The sequence below is a fragment of the Symphodus melops genome (genome assembly GCF_947650265.1).
Source record: "Symphodus melops genome assembly, chromosome: 8".
In the NCBI taxonomy this organism is placed as follows: domain Eukaryota; kingdom Metazoa; phylum Chordata; class Actinopteri; order Labriformes; family Labridae; genus Symphodus; species Symphodus melops.
This window is the reverse complement of record NC_136698.1, coordinates 26595546-26622032: the sequence shown is the minus strand read 5'-3', so window position 1 is coordinate 26622032 and position 26487 is coordinate 26595546. Positions and strand designations below refer to the sequence as shown.

The following is a 26487-nucleotide window of genomic DNA, read 5'->3' as shown; positions in this document are numbered from 1 at the left end:
TCACATGATGAACCGTGATGTTCATGTCAATTGATGTGCATCTTCCTCTCTAAAATAATCTAAACTTACATGTTGCTTTTCTGTTGCATGTTGCTGCAGACGAGGCTGTAAACAAAAGTCACAGAGTCTCTGCTCAACAAACTGCATGATTGCATTTTTTCTAAAATGTCTACAGCATCAATTTCTTCACCTCATGTTCCATTAAGAAAATAAAAAAAACAAATCCTCCAGGCTCTAACAACAACCGAACCAGCTATGGAGTTGATCAGCAGAGTGTTTGGTATGTTTTTATTTCCTGCACAGCACACAGTGTTTTTCATGTATTACAACATGCTGCTATGTTTTTTGTGTTTGATTAACAAATACTTGTTCCCCACCACCTTCTGTTCCCCGGGTCCACCATTACACTCTCTCCTCTTGCCAGGACTCTGGCTGTGAAACCTGAGCCGGGGGCCAAATATAGTCCCACACGATGAGCGGTTAGGGACCGGGGGGACAGATGGGACAGCAGGCCACTTGCAGAGGCAGTACGCAATTGGACCCTGAACACGAGAGATCCTGCCGACCGTCTGACCAATAAGGCTGCTTTTCTGGAAAGAGACGTTTCTTTTTAGGCTCCTTTTTTTTTCTTCCAAAAACAAGACAAACCTGGAACCACACAAACAAAGAGGACAGATATCCCACTTAAAGGTAAGCAATGCTAAATATTAAAAGCATTAAGGTCTGGTTTGTAATTGTTAATGGGAAGCACGACTTCAAGCACTGAGTGTGACAGTACAGCGGTTTAAGGAGGTTAATGCAGGATCTGTTATTTTAAACATGACATACACAGTATCGTCTCTCTTGTGTTCCTTTAAGGACATTTTTTATGCCCTCTCACTTTGAATGTGTCGTTAATATAACCAGTCAAATAAATATATTTTTAAATATTAAAGCAAACTTGGTCTTATGAATCCTTTGAGAGAGAAGTAATACTTGGAAAGTCTGACAGTGAGTTGCTCACTTTTCTTCAATCAGTCTCGCTGTGTAAAAAGGTCCATGTTTAATCTGTTTTCATTTGGGGTCTGCACTCTGAGAGACATTTCTTTTCTCCATGCTGTTTGATGCTTTAACACATGGAGCCCGGTTCTACCTGTTTGAAGGTAGCGACAGTTTTACAGGCCCTTTTCTCCTGAGCTCGGGGGTGGGCGAGGTTGTGCTGCTGTGAAACATAGCCCAGGGGATTAAAAATAACAACAGCTGGTCTTCAGGACGCCATGACGCTCTGAGTTTCATACCGTGTGGGATGCATGTATCTCCACAAACAGCCACGCAAAACATACCGTTCATCTGGAGAGATGAAGAGCAGACGAAACTGAAGAATGTGAACCTTTCTAAAAACATGTGACCTACTTTACATCCGAACCAAAAAAAGAAGAGAGGATCATTATTTTTAACCCGGCGTGTAAGGATGCATCAGGTGACAAAAATATACAGCCACACATACGCTGGGAGCTCTTGTGAATGTTATTCTGGATTCAATGGGCACTTGGTATAGCATCCTTGACTGTCATCAGTGTGTGACTGTCATCAGTGTGTGAATGTGACGTGTCGTGGTAAGTCCAGTCCATTAGCCAGTTTGAAAGCTGGAAAACGCCGGTGTCATTCTTCACATCAAGTTTGCTTGCTTACTCATTTCAATCAGTTTAGGCAATTATACTCTGCGATTATACTCTGTCATGGAGTCATCATGTTGTCAGAGGGGTAGTGAAGAGACAGCTGGCCAGGATACAGGATACTGGCCAGACACTGGTGGTGGTGGTGGTGGAAGGATGAAAGGATGTGATGAGGAGTGGGCTCAGGAGGAGCTGGATCTGTTGAGATGGAACGAAGGCGGCCTGGGGTGGAGAGAGAGAGAGAGAGAGAGAGAGAGAGAGAGAGAGAGAGAGAGAGAGAGAGAGAGAGAGAGAGAGAGAGCAGATCTCAAAACCTGACAGCAGCATGATGATTGGTCGTTGGAGGTCATGGCAGAATCTGGTTGGTTTCGTACTTAAAGATAAATGCCCCAAATCAGCTGATCACCAGACACCAGATCAGGGAGAGACAAAGTTACATTTAATGTTTTTTTTATTTTTTATTATTCTTTATATTTGACCTTTTTAAAATTTCTGTTGTATATATTGGTAATTGCTTCTCATATTTAATTGTAGTACTTTTAGCCTTGTTTTTTTCTTTCGCAGCAATACACCAAAGATTTCTTTGTTTCCTGACAAACTTATGATGCAAAATAATAAAATAATAAAAAATTGTGTGTAAAATTGTCAGTTTTAATCATCTTTTTTTTCCCTTCAAAAATGTACCAGTTTACCTCCAGAATGCTTACGTCATCCTCGTTTCAGTTTCTGGTCCATCCTCTTTGGGTGCCTCACGATTTGATTCTCGGGCGAATGATTGGATTCCAAACACTTCAGAATCCATGGAGCCAGGGATTTTCGCTTTTAAATCTAGAGAAGAATGTCGATTTTTAGTTTCCACTTCCGATCCTCATCACGAATGACATGATAAGGATTTGTCAGACTTTGTTTTGTCGACTGACAGCAGGAACGCAGCATCACAACATGTCCATTGTATGATGATACTGAAGGACCGGTTCTTAAAAACACTCCTCTATTGATGCAGCTTCTCTACCTGTAGTCAGGGGAGAAACGAATAGACCATGTTTAACTAAATGACAAAATGAAATAATGATAATACACGTAAGAGTAAATTTTCAGAAATGTGAAGTGATAACAAACAAAATTAACATTTTCCTTTAAACAATGTGAAATAACCCGTTTTTTCAAGGTGAGTTTCGTCTGAGGTCTTCATATAAAATGTTTGCTTTTAGTTTCTGACCCTGTGTCTGAAATAAATCAGACAGTTTTGATTGCTGATTTATCTAAGCTATCTAAGATTAATCTAAGTGTCACAGAATGTAAATTCTGTTTAGTTTCGTCCACTTCATTTATTGTAAGAAGTGGCTGCATAAAAACGTTGGACACCTAAAAGATTGACATGAACTCCATCAATTTAATGAACAAAAAAATGTGAGATTAAAGTCCGCGCGAAATGAAACACGGAGAGGATCTAGATGCCATGTCGTGACGTATTTCCTGTTGAGACGTCGTAGAAACAATCACAAGATAAAAGGTTGTTTGTATCGTCAACTTCAACAAAGCCTTTTAATCGATTGATTGAAAGGCTTTTAAATTAACTTTGTAAAAAAAGTTCAGGAGTCATCAGATAATTTAAATATTCTACAGGAAGAGAAAACGCAGTTAATTTAATGTAATAAATAATCATCATTTTTTTTAAATATATTTGTCAGATAAATGAACATTTAACACAGGCACGCTGAATTATAACCTAGAAAAGATTTGTTTAAAAAAAAAAAAGAAAATTATCGGGACCTTAAATCCCTACTCAAAAAATAAACCATTCAATCATTTAAAAAAGAAATTATTTCCAGCTGTAATATTCAGTTAATGTGGAGTAAAACACATAGGAGACTGAACAGAGTGATATCCTGTCAGACAGAGCGGGTAAAAAATGCATGTCATGTTGACTGTGACCTCAGCGAAGGCCTCTGCTAATACCCACCAACTGTGTCTGGACAGCAGGCCTGACTCATCCTCCCATCAGTGGCTTCATAAGCTCTTATTGTGAAGTCTATATTTGAAGTTTGACTCCTTCGTCTTCTATTGATAGAGATCTCATGTACAGTTTAAACTCCGCTGCTGTCGACAGTGTGTAAACTGCCGTTTAATGACAGCTGATGTGTATTTCAGGATGCAGGACGGGAGTTGGAACCAGCCACTCCCCATCTCTCTGCTGCTGAAGGACCCGGCAGGAGGCGGGACTTTGGAGGGTGATGGCGGGGTGTTTTCTGAGGCATCCTCTGATGGGGAACTGTACCTTGACTCAGTGACAGAGCTGGATTCTGGAGACGGGGACTTTGCAGATCTTACTGCCTTCTTGAATGCAGATGAGATCAATCTTAGCCTGGACCTGGCCCGGGAGGCCTTTGGAGACACATGTGAATCTGTAGATCCAGGTCCATCTAATCCTACAACCCAGGAGCAGGCTCTCCAACATGTTCCCTCATTTCCCACCCAGACTACTCCAAACCTCAGTAAGAACCCAAACGTGCAGCACCAGACCAAAGCCCCCTGCCCCGATGAAACTGCAGCAGTCAATGTCTCCTCCAACCAGAGCGCACCCCTCAGCAAACCCCGACAGGTGTGCAGCGAGGCTCCGGAGAAGGTCGTCCGCCACAAACCCGTCCATCCAGTTTATAAGCAGGACAAACCCAGACTACTTCATGAAGGCCTGGAGCTGACCGATCGGGCTGCGTCGGCCTCAGAGTTCTGCAGCAGAGCGGCTACATTCATCGAGGAGCTTTCCTCCATCTTTAAAGGTGCTGCACAGGTAGAGCCGCCAGTGGAGGAGGACTCCTCCTCTCCTGACAGTGGCTATCTGACACCGAGGAGCCAGCGACCAGCCCCACAGGGCTCAGCGTCCTTGCACCCTCTGCCTCCCATCCAGCAAGAGGAGACGCATCCGAGCCATACAGCAGTGAACCAGGAGCCCTTGCCTGGAGGCATGACGGGGGCGACAGCTTCTGAAGGGTACCAAAACTCTGGAGGTCCAAGCAGAGAGGGGCCGCTGTCTCCTCCCTGTTTCCTCCACAAGCTGAAGAGCCAAGAGGTGGCAGAAGGAAGCCCCATTCGTCTGGAGTGTAGAGTCAGAGGAAACCCCCAGCCACTCGTCAGGTAAGGTTTGTCCGTCACGCAGCTGTTCTGAGGCCCTCAGAGGTATCACACCTGAATCTTACACCTCAGCAGATGGTGTCTGCCTGGGTTTGAATTTAATTCACCTGAGTGCTGCCTGGACTTTTGGTCCATGATGGCTTTAAAGGTTCAAGGAGTGACTGGAAAACGTTTTGCTTTGATACAGGGGGGCTGCTGTTTACTGCTTCTTAAATATGTAAAGTTAGGCTGCAAACTAAATGATCTGGCTGTATGTAGTGAAACACATCAGTGGGACTTTTAGTAATCATAAATATAATATAATGAAACCTTTGCTGTTCAAGTGAATTTGCATCCCCGCTTACACCCATTCCCTCATTTATTTTATTTTTTTGAAACTCTATTTATCCCTGTGGGGTAATTAGCACACCAAGCGTTCGACCACAGGAGCAGCGAACTGCATACACCCTGACAGAGCAGGGGGAGTAATTCAGGGTTAAGTGTCTTGCCCAAGGACACATCGGACATGTTGCTCACAGGAGCTGGGGATCAAACCCTCGACCTTCCGGTTGAGAGACGATGACTCTACCCACTGAGCCACAGCCGCCTCATGGCAGAGGTTGCAAGCTTGTAAAGTGTCCATCCCTATCAACTAATTACATTTATACAAATTCATACACTGCCGAGGAAGCAGTGGGAGCAACTTGTGGTATAGTGTCTGTTCAAGGACACATCGGACATGTAGCTGCAGGAGCTGGGGATCGAACTCCCGACCCCGACCCTCCGGGTGAGAGACAACCGACTCCATCCCTGGACCGTAGCCAACCAAACAACCATACAGGACCGCACATACAACTATTTATTAATATGCGTCATTTAAGCATCCAATGATCACATGTGATTATTGGTTTCAAGTTGCAAAGTTCGATAAAGTGCATGCAGGGTGCAGCTGATGCTGTTTAGTACAAAACAAGTGAAGAAGTGAAACCTTTTTTAAATCCTCATCCTGACCTCGACATCCACTTTTTTTTTCTGTTTTGGTTGCAACTATTACAAACAAAGTGAAGGAAACTATCTTACAGACGGGTATATGAGTTGTTGTTTCTCAAGCGGAAGGTCGAGGGTTCAATTCCCAGCCCTTGCAAACAACATGTCCGACGTGTCCTCGACACTTAACCCCTAATTGCCCCCTGCTGCGTCAGAATTTGTATGAATGAATTAGTTACTTCTGATGGTCTGTTGTCATGGCAACCAAAGCCATCAGTGTGTGTGAAGGTGTAGGTGTGTGGCAGGCGGTGTAAACAGCTCTTTGAGTTGTCAGGAGACTAGAAAGGCGCCGTACAAGCTCAAGTCCATTAACCCTTTAAAAAGAAAGCGACGCAATTTATCTTTTGTAATTTTTTTGCGGGGGGAAAATATCTTTTCATAAGACGCTGTGAGACTCCTCCTGAGGTGGAAACCCTTTGAGCTAACATTCAAAGTTTTAACATTATAGAATGAGCATGACCCGAGAACGAACCCCAGTGTACGGACAGACCTTTATCTCAGCGGTGTGTTGGTGATGTGGACCAGAGCAGGCCGCCAAGGATTCAGCCTGTCTGAGATAAGGTGAGCGGGGTGTGAGGTGTTCCAAGAGGTGACAGCTATCTGTGTGTTGACAAGCGGAGCACCTGGTTTCGGGTTTGAGGGGACTTCCATTCCTGCATTAGCACATTTGTCCTCTGATACCTGTGCCAGTTAAAGCAGCGAGCCTGTCTCATCCCTGCCTGTACAGAGGACAGCAGCACCCCTCGGCCCCCCGCTTATATGCACCGGTTCACCAGCAAACTAAAAATACACTCCTCTCTTCTTTCTAGATGTGTCAACTTCACAGCCCAGTCAACATGCTTGTTGTTTACTATACACATACCTGTACTCATTAAAGTCAGAAAATAGTTGGATTTCATGATTCATGATGTCGGGGTTGTATTTCTGCTCTCTGCATGGCGCGTCTATTCCTCCTGATAGTTCAGCTGAATCTGAATCACCATATTGATCCCTTTGGCACTTTTTCAGAGTGCGTCCTTTTTGCAGTTCTTATGATGTTGATGTGTGCCAGGATGCAGTTTAATTTACTCCACTGAGCTGCACTTAAACACGACGCGTTCAATGTTTTGTGAACTAGCATAAATTTAAACCAGCATGCCGTCGGACAAGTCGTTTTTCTGATCTTTCTGATCTTGCTAAGGGTCAGATGTGGTTTGCAGAAAGAGGAGGTGCATTTTTTTTTTTTTTTTGTAATCAGAAGACATAAAGTGAGCAGCCCAGGACGTGTATCTCCCCAGCAGGCTATAAGGGGGCCTCCTCTGTGGCTGTATAAATAGTCTCCAGGCCAACAGGAGCCAGGCACAGGAATGCAGGCAATGCAATGACATGGCGCTTTCAGTCACCAGGCTTTACTTCTCTTCCCACACCTTCTTAGGGAATATTAAGGAAGTGAGTAGCATGTTAAAACACAGGGGAACAAGAGAGCCCAGACACTGTGGCCACACTTACATTATATGACAGAGAAGATTTACGAAGAGTAACGAGGAATGAGGTGGAAGAATAAAAATCTTGTTGAGCACTTTTCCACGTGACAGAAAGTGAAATCCTGGACTTTGGCTGTTGTGGAAGACATGGGATAGAATTAGATGCACTGATTGAGAAAATCCGGTCCAGTACTGACCCCCATGCTTAAAGGGATATTTCACCCATTTAAATGAAGCTGTGTATCATTAGAAACATGGTAGTAGTGTTGAATGGTCGTGAATCCAGCCCTCATTTTGCCCTGAGACGAGAAACATGTGTTTTTCTTTGCTTGAAAGTTTTCTTCATGTGATGCAAAAAGCGTCATGTTGCATCACATGAAGAAAACTTCAAAGCTTCAAAGCTTCATGCAAATGGGTGAAGTATCCCTTTAAATGGCTGATTGATCTGATTTACCCATAAAAAGATCAGTTTATCCAACAGGTAAAAAATGAAAAATCGACAGTTAGGTTTGCCAGAATTAACTTGATATGACACAACAGATAAACATCAGCTGACATCTGTGCACGCCACAGTATACGTCAGTGGCCGATGTCTGTCCACAGAAGGGCTCCAGGTCCAGGTCCAGGTCCAGGTCCAGGTAGTGACCCTGTGTCTCCTCTCCACCAAAGCATTGGGCTGCTGTCTGCACAGAGAGGAGTTTTCATCCTCTGAACCATGACACTGTTGCTTTGGACACAACAAGACTGTCCTTGTTTACTGAGGCCAAGAGTGCACCCCCCCCCCCCCCCCCACCCACCCGATCATTACAGATTGATTGGGGATTTTCTCCTGTTTCTCCAGTTTTTGAATTTAAAATACAAACTGACATCTCTAGACAACATGATCGATATCAGCCCAAACCGATCATTTCATCCCTCGTTAGATTGATCGCTGGGTAAAGATGTGAAATTGTTGTAAAATGGAAATGTTTACCTAATATGTCAGACAAAATGCTTAATACTATATACACTATAGTCCTCTGTATATACCCCCCCCCCCTTACTACCTGGAATTGTTTTTATGTTTATGTTATTATCTTTAACTCGGTTTTTGACTTTTTTTTTGACTTTTGACTTCTTGTTTTGATTCTGCACTGCTGCTGCTGCAACGCCTGAATTTCCCCATTGGGGATCAATAAAGTAATATCCTAATCCTCATCTTAATAATGAGGTTTTTGCAGTAAATCACACTTTTGTCCAGAGCTTTAAACTGTGTCTTTGCAAAGACTATAATAACAATATAAGAGCATCCCTGTAGCTGTCAGATTTAAACATGTGGAGGAGGAAAACAGGGTCGTTATTTTCTATTTATTTGTATTTTTTAAAGTGATATTTTATTAGATAGCACAGCTGAAGAGAAACAGGAAATACAAACATGTTTTGTTGCGCTGACAGAACGAAATGATTTTAGGCTCACATGTTGGGTTCTTGTGTTGCTTGCAACATACATAAAACAACAAATCCAATTCATCGTTTTTGTCCAAAAAATGTTTCATAACTTTTGCATGATCGCTCACAGCTCATTATGACCTTCATGTTTTCAGCAGTGAGTCAAGCTGTGCTCACAGAAGGAGAGAGATTCAGTGCTGCAGGCATGCATGCAGTATTATTGTGTGTCGGTGTGTGTGTGTGTGTGCTGTTGCGTCTTGTGTGGGCTGTTTCAGTGGACACTAGATGGCAGCAAATTATTATTATTATTTTTTAACACAAACTGATAATCGTCTGGAGGCAGTTTATTGTAAAAATGTAAAACATGAACACAGTTATGGAAAGTGTTTATTATCTGTTCTTCCACCTCATCAGTCTGAAGACCTGAAGCCTTTCTCTGCTTTAACTCTGAATGTCTGAGCTGCAGAGATTCATTCTGTCAGTGTGAACAGAACAAATCAGCTTTAGTTCTACAGGTGTGAGTTCAGGTAATGTGTGTGTGTGTGTGTGTGTGTGTGTGTGTGTGTGTGTGTGTGTGTTTGTGTGTGTGCGTAGATGTGTCTTCTTTTTTATTCATGTTGATACGTCATGTGTTTATGACTGAGTACACACAGCCCTTTAATATCTAAGGGTGTGTGTGTGTTTGTAGGTGTGTGTGTAGGTGTGTGTGTGTGTGTGTGTGTGTGTTTGTAGGTGTGTATGTGTGTGTGTGTAGGTGTGTGTAGGTGTGTGTGTGTGTGTGTGTGTGTAGGTGTGTGTGTGTGAAGGTGTGTGTGTAGGTGTGTGTGTGTGTATGTAGGTGTGTGTGTATGTAGGTGTGTGTGTGTGTGTGTGTGTGTGTAGGTGTGTGTGTGTGTATGTAGGTGTGTGTGTGTGTGTGTGTTTGTAGGTGTGTATGTGTGTGTGTGTAGGTGTGTGTGTGTGTGTGTGTGTGTGTGTAGGTGTGTGTGTGTAGGTGTGTGTGTGTGCGTGTGTGCGTGTGTGTGTGTGTGTGTGTGTGTGTGTGTGCGTGTGTGTAGGTGTGTGTGTGTGTGTGTGTGCGTGTGTGTAGGTGTGTGTGTGTGTGATACGATGTGGCTTTACTTTTTTTCTCATATTACAGCCTGTGTTTTCCACACACACGCACACACACACACACACGCACACACACACACACACTTTCATCGGCCTATGCTGACAACATATGAATTAAAACCTCTTATTTAATTATTAATAAATACATCATTGTTGTCATGGTAGCAGAATGTGGTGTCTCATATGATGCTCAAATGTCCCATAAAGAAAATTATACAGTGAATGTGAAGTTGAATGTTTTTTTACCTCCTCGTCTCGTCTCGTCTCGTCTCGTCACCTCATGTCCTCGTTGTCTCAGACTGATGGCTTTGTGCTGAGCTGATGCCAGCTTTCTGCACGGCCGGCTGAAGAGACATTCCTGATGGTTTGGTGCTGGGAGCGGCCTTCCGTGGTCAGCCACAATTTGTCTCGGCCGGAGTCTTAACGGTGCTGAGCGCCGGGTATTCTTCTCATGCTCCTGACACACAATGTTTTTACGCAACGCTCTTTTATAACGATGCATCTCTGGTATTGGGCTGCGTGTGTGTTATATCCTTGTGGGAACCACTTTGTGCATTTTTGCTGTCTTAGGTCATTCCTTTGCCTTTTGTACTTCGTCAAGAGGCTGGTTTGAGGGTTAAGGATCAATGTCTGTATGTAAGAGTAGGGATGTAGTCCGTCAGTGTGTGTGTTTGTGTTGTGGAAGAGAGCGTTTCTAAACAACACTGATGGTGTGAGGTCGGGGTTGTGCAGAACTCCGAGCACGCTGTGGGTTCCTGATGACGGATTTCTCACTATTTAAACGCATAGCAGAGCAGATTATGGCATGCTCAGTGCTCGGTGCACTATTTTAGGCCTTCTGTCTGATGCTCTTCCATGTTATTACCCTTCTAACTGCCTGTTGTGCAAATTCAGGCACAAGCATTTCAGAACTTGAGTTGGAATTCAATGAGAGAAGATGAGCACTTAGCGTGAGTTTTAAGCGAATGCACCGAAACCACAGGGGGGGGGGGGGGGGAATTTTGGGAAATGAGAGGTTTCCAGGGAATTTTTGCTCTAAAATCTACACAAGGCTCAAACATCTCAAACATCATAGGAAACAATATTCCACACACTGGTGATGGAATTTGCAGCCAAATATACAGTATGATCTCTTTCTGATCAAAGACACCTGCAAGCACACTGACACACCTGCAGTTCATGAAGATGGCACAAAATACAACACGGTTTTTTTCTGGTTGAAATGTGATGTTATTTGATGATTGCAGATGTGAATCTGAAATGGAAACTAGATGAGGACTTGAACAGTGCAGACCTCCACCAGTCTAGTAGTCCAATCCTCCAATTAGCAGCATGATAAGAAAGATGTACTGTAAGGATGTGCATGGATAAAATGTCATAATCTCAGCTCTGCATTTTATTGTGTTCTTCTGAAAAGAAAATATTTTACATACATGACAAACGTTTGAGGAAAAAAACAAGAAAGTACTTTATCTTCAAGAAGATTTGTAAAAAAAGAAAAAAAAATCAAAAAGGTCTAAAAAATTCTAACCATGAACATTAAGGGATGTGCATCTTCACTGGTTTCACAATTCAATTACAATCAGCCTGTCAGCGGTTTGATTTTGAAGTACAAAAACATGCAAAGAAATCGTGACCAAAGCAACAGCGTCATGATTCAGAAGATGAAAATGTACAAGAGGGAGACTCCTCTCTGTGCAGACAGCAGCCCAATGCTTTGGTGGAGAGGAGACACAGGGTCACTACCTGGACCTGGACCTGGACCTGGACCTGGAGCCCTGCTGTGGACAGACATCGTTGTTTTTGGGGGGTTCTTTTTTTCCTTTCTTTCTTAGTTTAATGCTTTATAGGCTAATGCTTGTGTCTGCTGTTGCGAAAGTGGTTTATATTTCCAGTTAACAGTAGCCCTTCCTCCTATATTGTGTGAAGCAGACTCAGGATGAGGTCATAGCAGGTGACCCTCTGCTGACTCATGACGCAGCCGGACTGTAATGCTGACTGTTTGGCCTGTTTCAGGAAGGCAATCATTTTAAATTCTCCCTCATGGGCTCATTTGATCTCTGCAGGAGGGTGTGTGTGTGTGTGTGTGTGTGTGTGTGTGTGTGTGTGTGTGTGTGTGTGGGGCTGGTATTTGTATACCTGCTTTTTCAGAAATGTTACAAGCATGATGTCATTTCATATTTAACCTCCTCTATTAACGAGCAGGCGAGCCGGAGTGACGGTGGGGGTGCACTCGTGCTTAACATGAAAACTATACGTGGACTGTTTGCCAGAAGCTTAACATTCCTTAAAGGTGAAAACATTTACGAGGGTGGGATTTAAACGAGGGAGACTGAATGGAGAGTTTGCAGGCTGATGTGAGACAGTCAGTTTTGACGTATTGTTTAGTTCTCACCATGCTGAGAACTGATCTGTGCTCATGACTGTGTTTAAAGACTGAGTACACCAGAAGTGGGCTTTAAAGGTTATCTACATGACAACTGAACAGACTAAACACCTCTGCATAACTTGCACACCCGCTGCAGGATATCAATGAGACGTTCAGACAGACACACATCAGAAGTATTCCTCAGTGCTGCGTTAATGGCAGCCGTGACGAACGGGCCGCGTTCTGTTTAAGCCTCGGCGTTGGCATCCTGCCCGCCTGGAGACACGGTGTGAAGTTTCACTCAACGAGGTGAGACTTTTTCCTGCTCCTCCTCTCAGCCTCAGAGTCTAACAGGCCTCCTGATCTTAAACCTGGTTATCACATCGAGCACCAAACTTTACTCCAATTCATTTATCCTGTCTGTAGTCATACAGCAAATACAAAGGATCAGGCACAATGTGTGTATTCTATTATTCTTAACCTACACATGTGACATTATAGAGGGTAATAAGGTGTACACCACATCTAAATTAAACCTTCATCACATGTCCATCATTTAAAGACTCAAAAAATCAATTTTTTTGTGCCCATGCCTTTTTTTGATTTGTGTTTTAGTGAGCAAAAGATAATACAACACAAAAGATAATAATAATGCTAAGACTGATAATAATACTACTAATAATAATAATACAACGCCTCGGCCTGCAGCGGCGTCCAATAATGGCTGCAGCAGATTCCTTGTTTGCACGAAAGCTGCAGCATTAATTGCTTTTAATCTCATTGTTATTTCAATATGAGCATAAAGCTACCTTTAATTTCAACATCCAAAAAAGTCCTTATTTGATTTCTTTTCATGATAAGACGGGCATCGCATGCGTATATATATACAATACGCTTGTTTTGCCACTAAGAAGCTCAGCTTGTTATTTAAATCCACAGCAGCATAAAAGATTCATACAGAAATAAACATTCCTGTTTTAGACTGAGAAGCTTTTTTTAAGACAGCTGAGACATTTATGTTGACAACCGTCTGAATCTATTAACAGCAACATGAATATTCCTGGCAGAGATTTAAAATCAACGACTGCTGCCTTGTTTGGTGACTGTTTTTTAGTCGTTTCGTGACTTTGGGGGTCAAACGGTTAGTTCAGAATACATTTCACATATTTACATAAAACTTGCAGATGAAGGAATTGATCACTTATCGCAGATTGAGTTTCCCTTTAAGCATTACTCTGACTTACATTAAGTGTAGATGCATTTTATAATAATAATAATAATAAATTTTATTTGTAGCGCACCTTACATTTAAAAGTAGGCCTACCATAAAACTATTAAAACAATAAAAAGCGTCAAACAAATCAGGCAGAATTAATAAGAGTGATTTATACTTTATTAATCCCACGAGGGGAAATTCAGTTTACACTCTGTCTAACACACACACAGGCCGAGATACACACTCATGCACAAACAGGGTCCTAGTGACCTGGAGGGGTCTCAGAGTGAGGGGGCTGCCCACAGCGAGCGCTCCAGAGCAGTTTTTTGGGGTTCGGTGCCTTGCTCAGGGACACCTCGGCAGTGCTCAGGAAGTGGACTGGCACCTCTCCAGTTATCAAACCAGATTCTGGACTTGGTCCGTTCCGGGACTTGAACCCTCCGGTTCCCAACAGTCCCCACAGACTGAGCTACTGCCCCCCCAAAGCAACCTGAGCATAAAACAAGATCAAGATCAACACGATTATTTGTAACTGTTTATCATCTTTACATGCAGTGTGTTTGGAGGATTCTGTTCTCACAGACAACACCAGGTTTAAATCACATTAAGGGCCTTGTACCCTATTAAGAGGACAGAAGGAAAATGTGCATCAGCCTGGATAGAGTCAATAAACTACAATAAACTAAAGTATAAGAGAAGATAGAGTTAAATAGAACGAGGGTAAGAGGAGAAGGAAACGAGATGAGATTTGTGGAGCGTTATATAAGTGGATCAGTGACAGTTGAAGAAGTGGAATACCAGATTTAATATGAGGCATGTCTGTTGTGGACAAAGGCGGCAGTCATGCACAGCAGGAGGACGGTAATCCAAGACAAGTTCAACAGCAGGATGTGCCGAGGAAGGTCCATAAATCTTTACTCTGTCCTGCTAAAGCTTCTCCTCCAACACCCAGAGTCAGCAGCTCCTCTTTGACCTCAACTGGTAAACACGCTCACACTTCACCAGTACCATTAACCAGCTTCAACCTGCCTTGCATGGTCAGTGATACGTGAATTCAGTCCCTTCTTATCTGCTCAAATTACCGAAGCCCTCGATACAAACACGGGGCCAAAAAACTAAACTTGTTTTTAAGGGTCTTGAAAAGTTTTTACTTTTTAGTTTAGGAGCAAAAAAGCAAAAAAGTGCTTTATTAACCGTTGCAAGGATAGATGGACGTAGAGGGACACATTATATTCTCTCACTTCCTAAAATACTTTGATAATTATTATTAATAATTTATTATTTTGTCAAAAGAGGAGAGAGGCTTCGAGGAGAGTAAGAAAAAATATCTTTAATTTGTTTTTTATGGACCAACAATCTGAGCATGTTAGCAGTACACTAAAGCAGCGTGCATGCATAAATGAAGTTGGGGCCATTACAGCCTGTTGTTTTTGTGGGTACTTTTTATAATGCATAAACAAACACAAGAAACCACGTGGACAAAAACAGCAGTTCCCTTTAAGAGTCGAGACGGAGACGTTCCTGCATCATTTCAAACTACAAAAAGATCTGTGACTTTATTCAGTTGAAAATAAGCATTCATGGTTGATAGTAGGAAAAATCAATTTTAATTGTTTAGTGTTATTTCCTTTTTCATTCCAACTGTTGGGTCTTTTAAGCATCAACTTGCTTTCAGTATGGTGGATTATTATTTTTTTTCTCATCATTTTCATCTTTGCAGCACATTTTTCAAGTAAGTGAAATCAACTTTGGTTTGGAAGAACTATTTGTTTTATAACATTATTAGTGCATCACATATAATGCGTGAATTCGACATCATTCCTTGTAAAAAAAAGGCCTCCGGTCGTCCTCAGAGACCCTCCAGTTCTGCACGTCTCTGTTCTGCACCCACTAAACGTTTTGTAGCTTTGAGTCATCGGGGCGTCGGGGTCTGCTCCACAGCTGGGCGGTGAACGGACGCCACCGGGTTACATTCCTCTGTTCACCTGTTAAATGACTCTCTGCTATTCATCACGCTTGATCAGGCGGCACCATTAGCTTCAGCTTACAGTAATCTGCCTTTTGATGAGATATTTTGGGCTGTTATTTTTCCTGGAAGTTTGATTCCTGTTTGGCTGCCAGCAGAAATGTGTTTGATGTTGGGCCCAGTTCAATTATATATCTTTGACAATATTAAAGTGATGTAATTTAGTGTGTGCGTTTGCATGTGAGAGTTTGTGTGTCTTTACTCGGCATAGAAATAGCAGCTAACGCTCATGAGACTTCAGGGCTGAGTCTCGTGTTTTCTTAAACCTGGACCCGAGATTTTTTTTAAATATATTTTTCCGTCTACATTATCATGAGGTAAAACATGTTTCCCCAAAGGATTTCTACTGCCAGCAGCTCTTGAACATATTTAAACTGATGTAGATTAATCCTTGTGGGGCCCCAAATTGAGGTATGTCAAAATACGTCAATTAGAGTTTCTGTCAATGGACAGAATAAAAATAATATCATGGTCGTTTCTGGTTTCCAAAAAAATGCATCTCCCTCTTTATCAGAAAGGTCCACTGCTGCAGATCCTTTTTTTTTTTTTTTTTTTGCAATGTTTCCAGACACTTATAGAAACAGTGTGAGATGAAAACATGTCCACTATATTTCCATCTGGCACATATTCCTGTCAGGACTTCACGCAGCGTTAAAACCATGTAAAAGTATTTTTACATGTTACGCTTTTGTAACCCTTCGTCATGTCGAACAGAGCCAATATTAAAAAAAGATGATTTCTCTTTAAACCGACAAAATGTTGAGGACATTTTGTTGCTGTTCTTGTGTGGGATACTTCTTTTACAGGCCGACGAAGGTCAAATGGGACTCGTAAAAAAAAAGCTCAACTCTTCCTTCCCATGTACATGTGACAGGATAACAGCTGTGTGCATATTAAACTGTCTCACATTTACACTCAAGATATTCATCTGTATTCCTCCTCTGTCTTTCTGTGTTTAAATAAAATCCCCCCCCCTCCACTTACACGTCTGTCCTGACTCCTGATGTCATAGGAGTAGACAGTTTGAGTGGGGGGTCTCAGAGGTTCTGTTTCATTCGGGGGGGGGGGGAAACAGAAGAAGATGCTCTCTGCTGTCTGGCTCATGTGTGGCTGATCAGAGTCCAGAATTTGGACTATAAATTCAGAGTGTGGAGGAGAAGTCACAGAGTTCAGTCTCTGACTACAGCAGCTCCAGCCTGCCGCCTCGAGCGCCATTTATCTCCTCGGGTTTTTTGGTCAGCAGCAGTTTTACAGTCATTTTCAGTTTTCAACACAGCATAATAACACGGTTATTTGAGCTCAGTACAGTACAGACTCATTTACATCTAGTATCTTATCATTGTGTTGCCCACCATCTTCCCCATCAAAGTGGTATTTTGGCTCTTGGCTTGGTTTTAATCGTGAGTGCACATTGTGGAGTTTAATGACCAGTAGGTTCAGCTGCAGGCAGTGTGAGGGGGTGTGAAGGCTGCAACGTCATCATTTTGGGAAAATGCAGCATTTTTTCCCACTTAAAGACTCTGATTGGTATTTAATGGTCACATGTGTCCTCACAGCTTTTAGCTTGTATAACACACCAGTTGCTGCTGTAATCCTGCTGTCTCAATCCACCAGTTTCTGCGATATTGTTAAAGGGATACTTCACCCATTTACATGAAGCTGTGTATCATTAGAAACATGCTAGTAGTGTTGAATGATCGTGAGTCCAGCCCTCATTTTGCCCTGAGACGAGAGAAATATGTTTTTCTTTGCCTGAAAGTTTTCAAAAAAGATGCAAAAAGCGTCATTTTGCATCACATGAAGAAAACTTCCAGGGCTCAACTTCCAGGATTTTCGTCTCAGGGCAAAATGAGGGTTGGATTCACGACCATTCAACACTACTAGCATGTTTCTAATGATACACAGCTTCATGTAAATGGGTGAAGTATCCCTTTAAACACTGTGAGAATGTTTCATCTGAACTAAAACATCTGCATTTTTAAAGAAAATAGAGGGATCCTTACCGTAATGCTGTACGGCCAGTTTCTCAACAGGAATGATCGGACGCACTTTTATTGGGGACATTGGCATGCAAGGCATACTTTGCATCCATTGAAATCATGGCTGACAGAGCAAAATACTAAATGTGCAAAGTTCTCAGGTTGGAAAGTATCTCAGACTGGCTTAGAAAAGAAAACATTGCAATGGTGCAAAGCACAACAGGAAAGGTGGTCTGGTTGTCATGCAGATATTTCGTGTGCTGTGTGTTTGCATGTTTGTGGAAATGTTTTTGGGCGGTTTGCATGGTGGTGGTGGTGGGGGGTGGGGGGGTCATGCATTTCTTCGCTGGTGTATTTACTTGCCTGGGTCTACAGATGACCATAGTGGGCTGCTTTGTTTGTCTAAAAATCTGAAACATCACCTGACTTGTTAACAGGACGTCAGCTTCAAAGAAACTGAAAAATAATGAAAAAGCCTGTGAGATCTTTTCTCTGCAGCTGAGCAGCAGTGGCATTAACTCCATCTAATTGTTGTTCCCAGAAAAGCTATGATACATAACCTAAAACGAGCGCTGACACAGGCTGTTATGTGGTTTGTCCCCGGCCGTAATTACTCAGTGGCAGGAAGATCGATGATGGTGGTTTTGAAAGAAGTGAAAATGTGTAAATTGCACAACATCCGATGTAAACAAATCATATATATAAATATATATACTGCAGATTGCATGTTTTTGGAAAGATGTTTTTGTTTAATTAAACTCATCATTTCTCCAGAATAAAAATACTCCCCACATTACCAGGCACAATTACACATCCCTCCCCACTGGTTAGTCAAACTTTGCTCTCAGCCTTTGGGACATCTGATCTTGTTTTCCAGCTGCTCTCTCCATGTTGCTGTTTAAATATGTGGCCTCATTGATTTTATACGTCTGATATGTTTAATTAAGGCCTCTTCTGGATGTTCCTTTTGTTGGTTTCATGCTGGATTTATTTGACAGTTTGGGAGGATATATTGCGCTTACAGTATGACATCATGAGAGGACATGGACTCTGTTTTTGTTAGTGTCATTTGGTCTCCTTGGAGTGAAAAACAAAGGTTGTCCTGACAACATCTTCTCATTTTTGTTGATGTCAACTGACCCTTGAAAGACCTTTTTTTTTACACTGTGAAATGTTTTAATGTGGAAGTGGGCGTCTGGTAGAAGACGCATGAATGTGTAGTTGTTTGCGGTGGGAAAAAAAAAACTGCATTGTGTAGTTGTGTGTGCAGGAGTGTATGTGCGTCCATGTGCACCTGTTTTATGCTCATAAACTCAGCATGCTGCTTGGAGAGGAATCTCTTTATACTGGTTGACTCATATTTTTGGAAAGCTGCTTCCATCTGCATATGTCCCTGTTTTTCTTTTGGTTTTTAATTCCTCTCCCTGCAGGAGGTCGTCGAGCAGACGAGGCAGTGAGGACTGTTGTCAGTCATTCAGTCATTAATGGGAACATCCAGAGACTGTAAAAACCCCTTCCTCTTGTTTGCTAATGTTTTTATAGTCACTTAGGGGAAGTACAGTGCTTTTCATGATGCTATCACTTTAAATGGGAGCAACTTTTTCACCAACCACAACAATAACTCCATTGTTAGTGTGTGTAAGTGGTGCAGGATGCAGGTATAGGTGTGTGTTCTTCTTCATCTCAAATGTTTCATATGAACGCTTTAGAAAGCAGCTCGCAGCATGCAGCATTATTCTGGAGAAACAGCTTTAACACGATATGGTGCACAAGTAGAGAGCATGCATACATGTATAAGATGAGAATAAGAGGGAGATCATTCAGGATGTCAGATGGAGTTATTATTAGCCATTTGCACGGTCAAGTTTGGTTTCTGTCCTTTTGATTTTATTACTAACAAGTTTGCAAATTTCATGTTTTAAATTTTTTTTTTTTATCCCTCCTAAGATGTTCAGCCAGGTTTCACATTGGATACAATTTGATTCCTGGTTAAATCAATTCATGAGCACTGAAAAAAAAAAAAAAAAAGCATAAATAAATGGAGGTAAATATGATTTCTGCTCAGTCATGAGTTTGGCATGTATATAAATGCCAAACAGCTCTTGTTGCATTAAGCTATGGGTTAAATACTCGGGGTGTTTGTCACAAGTTTATCTATTTTATCAAGTTTTTGTTCATCTCACTAATTCCTCCAACACATCAATACATTTCTATTCAAGTCAGCGGTTTGTCTTTGAGTTAAATATCAACAGTCGTTCAGACTTTTAGTAAAGTTAATCTGCTCTTTGTAATAAAAACTGTGGCTGCTTTCTAAACACCAACAGTTTCTGTCTTCTTACATTCATTTGCAGGGTAACTGCAGGGCATGGAGCCTGCAAAAGAAACTCAGCTTGTGATTATAAGCCCCTCTAGTTAACTTACAATTACGTTATTATTATTATTATTTTATTTTTTTTAGACCCTGAGTAGTTACCAAACTGGACCCTTCAGTTTGGAAAAAGCCAAAGCAAACTGCATAAACCGCAGTTCCTGGAGTGTGTCCACTTGAGGTTGTCTCCAAAACTGAAGGAATCCCCATTAAGTGTCATATTAAAAAAATTACTTATAAAAAAAGCACAAATAAACATGTTCACAAAAACTCCACAGCTAATGTCTCAACTGACTGAGGTTGCCTTAAATTGTCCTTTTATTCTGCTTCTTGAGTAGCCAGAAGTTTCAAATGTTCAGCATGGTGGCGACCTCTTTATAATCACGGAGACTATTAGGTGCATGTTTTCTGCAGTTTAGGACCTAGTAACAAGCGCCACAGATAATCCCATCTGCTTTGTAACAGCAGTCTTCTCCGAGGCTTTTTTTTTTTTTCATTGAGAGGGACAAAAATACCTCTGTGAGCTGTGTGTGTGTCTGTTAAAGGCAGAAGAAGACAAACACACCACACACCCTTTCATTCTGCTGTATCCTACATCTCCTCTCCGGCTCGAAACAACCCACAAATACTACGATTAGATCTGCTGACTGAGTTCAATTCAACATGTGGAGTGTTTGTGATTATATTATGGTCTGTGTGTGTGTGTGTGCGTGCGTGTGTGTGTGTGTGTGTGAGCGTAGCCAGTCACAGTAGCCGAGGCCATTTGTCTTGTAGTTGCCAGGTGCTGCCAACTCAAAGGGATCTATTTTGATCCGGACTTTACCAGGCTATTTCTGTTCAGGCCTAACTGGGCTTTTTAAGTGGCCCCGCTCTATTCCGCCAGGACAGATTTATCAAGCGAGGGCCAAATGTTTAAAGCCCTCTCTTTTTGTTACTACAGTCAACATTATAGCACTGTTTCATTTCCATGAACGCTCTCGTTCCTGCTGTCACAGATCACACTGGGTGCATTGGCTGGTTCGCTCTGGTGCTTTTCATAGTCAGCAGACTGTGATCCGGATTTTTTTGCACATTTGTGTTGTTTGTTTGGGAGACAGATTTTACACAGCAGAGTGAGAGAATCTGTAATTAATCTGACAGGCGAAATGTTGCAGCCCTAATCAAAGTGGAGGACTTTCACCTGTTTAAGCTGATGGGTGTTAAGAGCTGCAATCAGTCAGTCATTATTTGTGTAGTGTTGTCTCGAGACACTTTACATCCCTTGTTTTTGAGGAGGAGAAAAACACAGAGACATTTCAATCACTGCAATCAAATGAATGCTTTCAATGTGGGAAGCAATTAAGCAGTTTTTGTCCTTTAAATGAGTCTTAAATGTTTAATTTCTCTCTCTGTCATGTGTGGAATTTGGCAGTTTGGGGGCCGCTCCCTCCCTCTCAACCCCGCTGCTCAGTCCGAGCATTGTGTGTGTGTGTGTGTGTGTGTGTGTCTGTCTGACTCTGTGACTCAGAGTGTCAGCCGCTCAGTGTGTCACGCTGTCAGGAGGAGAAGCTCAGCGTGCAATCTGTGATCAAGGAAATCTATTCTGACTTTGGTGTAGCTGACAAGGAGCTGCAGGAGGCTCAGGTAAGAAACACTCAGAGGGACTGTCGACTTGGGGAAGTCAAACTTAAGGGATGGATTTTTTGTTTTCTTTACATATATATTGAACAATGCAGTGATAGTTGAAAGTAGAATATAAGGTTTAGGACACTCTCTGGATGGAGGATCAATAATGTGATGACATCTCGTTCAACTCGGTCACAGATTAAAAGTTTAACTTGTTAATTTTTTTTCTTCTTCTTCTTTGGATGAATGTGTTTCTCTGTTAATAATTCTCTGACAGACCGACCAAGCATGATCACAGTTAATGAATAATGAACATATTAACAAGGTGACACTGTTTTCCTGTAAACATAAAAGGAAAAAAAAAGTTTTTTTTTATGAACTTCTGTCGGCTCTTTGACAACACTACAACTTTGTGTGTGTGTGTGTGTGTGTGTGTGTGTGTGTGTGTATGTGTGCATTTGTAGCTCAGCTGCTCTATATGTCTGTCACTATTTTAGTTGAGTCCTGTCTCTCATTGGCTCTCTCTCTAAAACACACACACACACACACACACACACACACACACACACACTTGCACGTGTCATTTAAATAATCAGGAGAATACTTTTGTTTGCATTAGTTAAAGATACAAAGATTTTCCCACTAACCAAAGCGTTCACATGCGCTCATGATGACTCGTCCTGAAGCTCCGCCCTCCTCTGACGCTTCACGACACGCCGTCTGTTGATGGTTAACATTCAGCGGTCTTCACCGTGCGTTGCCCCCCTCCTCCCTTGGGGTTAAATTCTTTTGCTGAAACATCTCGTCCTCCGGTGCTTCCGGTCAGAGCCACCACTGTCATCTGCAGCTGTCCGCTGTCCGGAATATTCCGCTGACCTCTGACCCCGAGCTCCCGTCTCCCCGCGTGCATAACAGAGCTCCATCATCAGACGGCGCCTGCCGCCTCATTAAGCTGGATTCCTGCATGCGTCGTCTTTAATCAACACGGTTGTGGTTGCGTGTGTTTGTACGTATGTTGCAGAGCGCTTACACACGAGGCTGTGTTACAAAAAGTGGAATGTAAATATTTCCTGTTGCCTTGACGACAACATTTAAACAAGCTGAGGCAAATATATAGAATTGTGCACGTCTTTAAACAAATCCTTGTATATTGTAAATACACAAGCTTCTGAACAACTGTTGAGCAATGTTGAACATCTGATTACTATCAGAGCTATAGATTTTTACATCCTTAAATATAAACATATTTAAACTGATCATACTGAAGTTTAAACTTTTAAATCGTCTAATAACAACTGATTGATTTAAGGAGTGTACCAGACGGTACCAGACGTTACCAGACGGTACCAGACGGTGCACCAGAACCTCAGGGGTCTCCAACAGGTAGCTCGGGAGCATCCTCTCCGTGCGCCCCCTCCCCTCCTGTGCTCCCTCTAAAGCCACGCCCCCTCACTTACATGCACTAACGCCATTGGTCCAGAAGCAGATTCCAGCTCATGCTTTGAGTGTGGGCTCGTGCATGCACGAAGTAGAGAGGCTGTGATTGGTTTATAAAACGTGTACCGAGTGATGACATTGGTGGAAGTTTTTACAGATGACGGATTTTTTTCATGTCTTTTTCAGAGAACCTGAGTTATTAATCACTGTCAGGACCTAAAAACTATTTCAACCAAAATCTTAAAAAAAAGTGAATCTGGAGGAAATTAGCTCCCCTGCGTTTAAGCTTTTTATGTTCCAGATAAACATTATTTTCTTTGTGTTTACTCCACTGTATTTTCTACCTTCTTACATAAACACCTCTCTGTACTTTTGGCATGTTTAATGTTTTCCCTAGTAATAGAATAGAAGAATAGCATGCCTATATTTTCATTATACAAATTGTACAACGAGATGGCTTAAAGTGCACACAGCTAAAAACAAAAAAACAACAAGAATATAAAAAAAAAAAATTATAACGATGAAGAATTATTCTGTAATGTCTGTAAATGTTGTATTCAGTGGTGCCAATATTCGGACTTCTGCATACCTGGAGAGGTTGATGATGCATCATGACAATAATGATTGATAATCAGTGAAGTGGATGGAGGCTGTGGTTGAAATGCTTTAGTGAGTTTGTCCCTTTAAACCTTTCACTGAGCCTCGTCGAGCTGCATGCTTTCAGTCAGCTGGCGTGGGAAAGAGGGAACCCAATATGCTCTAAATCTTGTGTTTGGATGAATTAGACTTTTTTTTTTTTTCCTTCTGTCCTGGATAATAAAACTAACATTGCTGCGTGCTGTAAAGTTTGGGCAGTTTCAGTTGACCTCTATTGTAGTTTGTAATTAGGGATAAAGACAGCCTTGGTGCCGCTCGTCTTGTCCAGTTGCACTTTGGTTGCCTTCTGTGGTCTGCAGCCTTGAAACTGAACACCATGAGCAAACTTAGGAGTTAAAGTAACACATGGGTCAGGACGTTTACATCTCGTCTACCCATTTGTTATGAGCCATACTGAATTTTTAATTGACCTGTGGGTGTGTGTTTTTTCCATCTAGTCACTCCGGCATCCTCTCAAGGTCATTTTTTTATTTTTTTATTTTTTGTGTGTTGTGATTGAACCCTCCTCCTTTCTTTTTCTCTTTGCTCTGGCCGCTTCTCGTTTGGGTTTGTGGTGAAACTGAGCTTTGCTTCATGAAATTTTCCATCAACAGCAGCAAATAACAACAGGGTCAGATGAGGAGACGCGCTCCGGAGGCCCAGGCATCGCTCCATCCTCTCGTCTTCTCCTGATTGTGAATAGGCCAGTGTAGGTAGGGAGCCCCATAAAATAAAACCAAAGCCCTTCTTCTGATGATATTGCATGCATCATCTGGCATCAATTGTCTGAACTGAGCTGTGCAAATTGCTCCCTCTCATGCTATCTTTATTCAGAGAGCTGGTGACAGGCTGGTTGATTGTGAGGTGTAGGATGTTTAGTCACCTTCTTGGCTGCGAGCCTTTCGGGGCGGGAGATGAATGAAGAGGTGAGGCGTTAACTCCAAGTCTATTGAAGTTAAGCATTTTAGCATGCATGCCCTGCATAGTTGTGCCTTATACTGGCATTGTGTTTAAAGGAAGTGGGTGGTAAGGCCGCATTCTGCCAAGAAATTTGTACCCTCACTCAATATTTCTCAAAGTGTCGAGTGACTGCTTTTCTAACACACCCTGCTTCCCTTCCCAATGAGACTACTGATGATTTAAGTGTTTCCAACTAATTTTTCAGTAACTATTTGTCAAACAGAGAAAACATGTGGTCACTAGTTACAGGATTTCCAGTTCTGTGTGATAAAACCAGCACAATTGAAAGTAAAAAAAGTAAAAAAGTAAAAAAAACAGCCAAAAAAATCAGCCCCAAACATCTCAGTGCCAAAAATAAAGCAGCCTATAGCCTTTAAGGTACACTAGTGGTGCTATCAATGGCAACAAAGTGATCTGAATAAATGTTATATAATTGATAACTGAGTCACAATTCCTTTTTTTTTTACTTTGTTGAACTGTTAAAAGGAAAACAACATGTCCTTTCACTTGTCCTTGTGAAGACAATCATGAAATGACGTCTTTGTCATTCCTGCAGGTGTCTTTCTCTGACTGTTGGTGGTGAGGAGAAATATGTAGCTGTACTGTACACCTCAGTGAAATGGGCTGTGCAAAAATGTTGTTAACACACCAAACAAAAATGTACAATTCAAGCAACCCCCCCCCCCCCCCCCCCCCCCCCCCCAAAAAAAAACACCAAAAAACACAAATTAGGTCAGATTAAACATTAACATGATAATTCAAACTAACAGGAGAGTTTTGTGCGTCAATGTTAAGTGAAAAATAAAAATAATGAGCAGTTTATGAAGTCACTTTTTTTTTTAAATTGCAGTTGCTTTAAAAATGAGACGACAAAATACAGTAGAGTTGTGTTTACTTGACTGTACGCGACTCGAGAAAGACAAAGTCCTGCCCCCCCCCCTTTACCCCCCCTTGGAGTAAATCGTCTCGCTGTTTGGGCCTCGAGTCCCATGTTCATCACATTCCACCGAAATAGAGAGAGGATTAAATAAACATTACCGTCTGTCTCTAAATGAGCACGCTCAGTAATTACACTTAATGGTCGATCATTAAGGTTGAATAATACGGGCTTTTATTGTTGTGCTCGCTCGCTGGCAGCTTCCTACTTTAAGTTCAGATGAGTCCTGTTTGCTCTGCTCTTCATCAAACTGTGCCCAAACAAATCTTTATTTCCATTCCTTTACACGTGTACACACACACACACACACACACACACACACACACACACACACACACACAGAAGATGTTCTGTATGTAAATTCAACTTAGAAGTCCCCAGTCAACCTTTTGTGGCACATCCAGAACGGAGAACCATTTATAGACATTTAATTTAAACAAGGCCGTTGGTGATTGGCCGAATTACAACTCGAATTTTTGTTTTCACTTCACATGTTGCTGTGTGGAAATTTTCTGCTCATGGGACAGATGTAGGACACTCTGTGGAAAACATGTCCCCTGCATTACCTCGAACATCCTCCATCATTACTTTAATGAGGTCATGTGTCTGTTTCAATGACCTTTATTTACAAGGACTTTTAATGTGTATTCCACAACATTAAACGTAGAGCATATGGCCCCAAGATTCACAGTGACCATTTTGATTAATGCTCTGAGTGACTTAAAAGAAAGAAGTGAGGTTGAAGCCACAAAAGAAACCTGAGTTTCCAAAGCAAATCCCCCGGCAGACATGGCAGTCACCCAGACAAGTTGACTTCAATCCAGAAAAATGGATTTCAAAACCACACGAACATATTGCTTTGCTCAAACAATCAGCTTTTTTTTTTTTAATACATTTTATGCAGCTGCTGTCGGTTTTGTATCAAAGCGTTTTGGGCTTTTTCGTAGAACGAGGTCCTGTTACACTGGATGCATGTGCTGGCCCGTCCTCTCTCTGTCTGGATCAAGTGTTCGATGCAAAGAAGGATGGAAGTGTGGCAGAAGAACTGTTGGTCTTTGTTACCTTGAGGGGTGAAACACCAGATGATCAGGCCTCCCTGCTCATCAGTGTCACATCACAACCTGTTTCCTATCATTTA

The 26487-nt window shown here is 42.0% G+C and overlaps 1 protein-coding gene across 4 annotated transcripts in view; it reads left to right on the top strand.

Moving 5' to 3' along the window:
- Nucleotides 1–497: 497 nt before the first annotated feature.
- Nucleotides 498–26487, top strand: part of palld (palladin, cytoskeletal associated protein) — a 64592-nt gene continuing 38602 nt past the window's right edge. For 3 of the 4 annotated variants that reach the window (XM_079350751.1, XM_079350749.1, XM_079350750.1), the window contains exons 1-2: nt 499–690; nt 3807–4790. In XM_079350751.1, coding sequence (XP_079206877.1) covers nt 3808–4790 — 983 coding nt within the window. In that variant the 5' untranslated portion in view covers nt 499–690; nt 3807. Of the gene's footprint in view, nt 691–3806; nt 4791–26487 lie in introns of all 4 variants that reach the window. The other variant, XM_079350748.1, reaches the window with a different exon arrangement.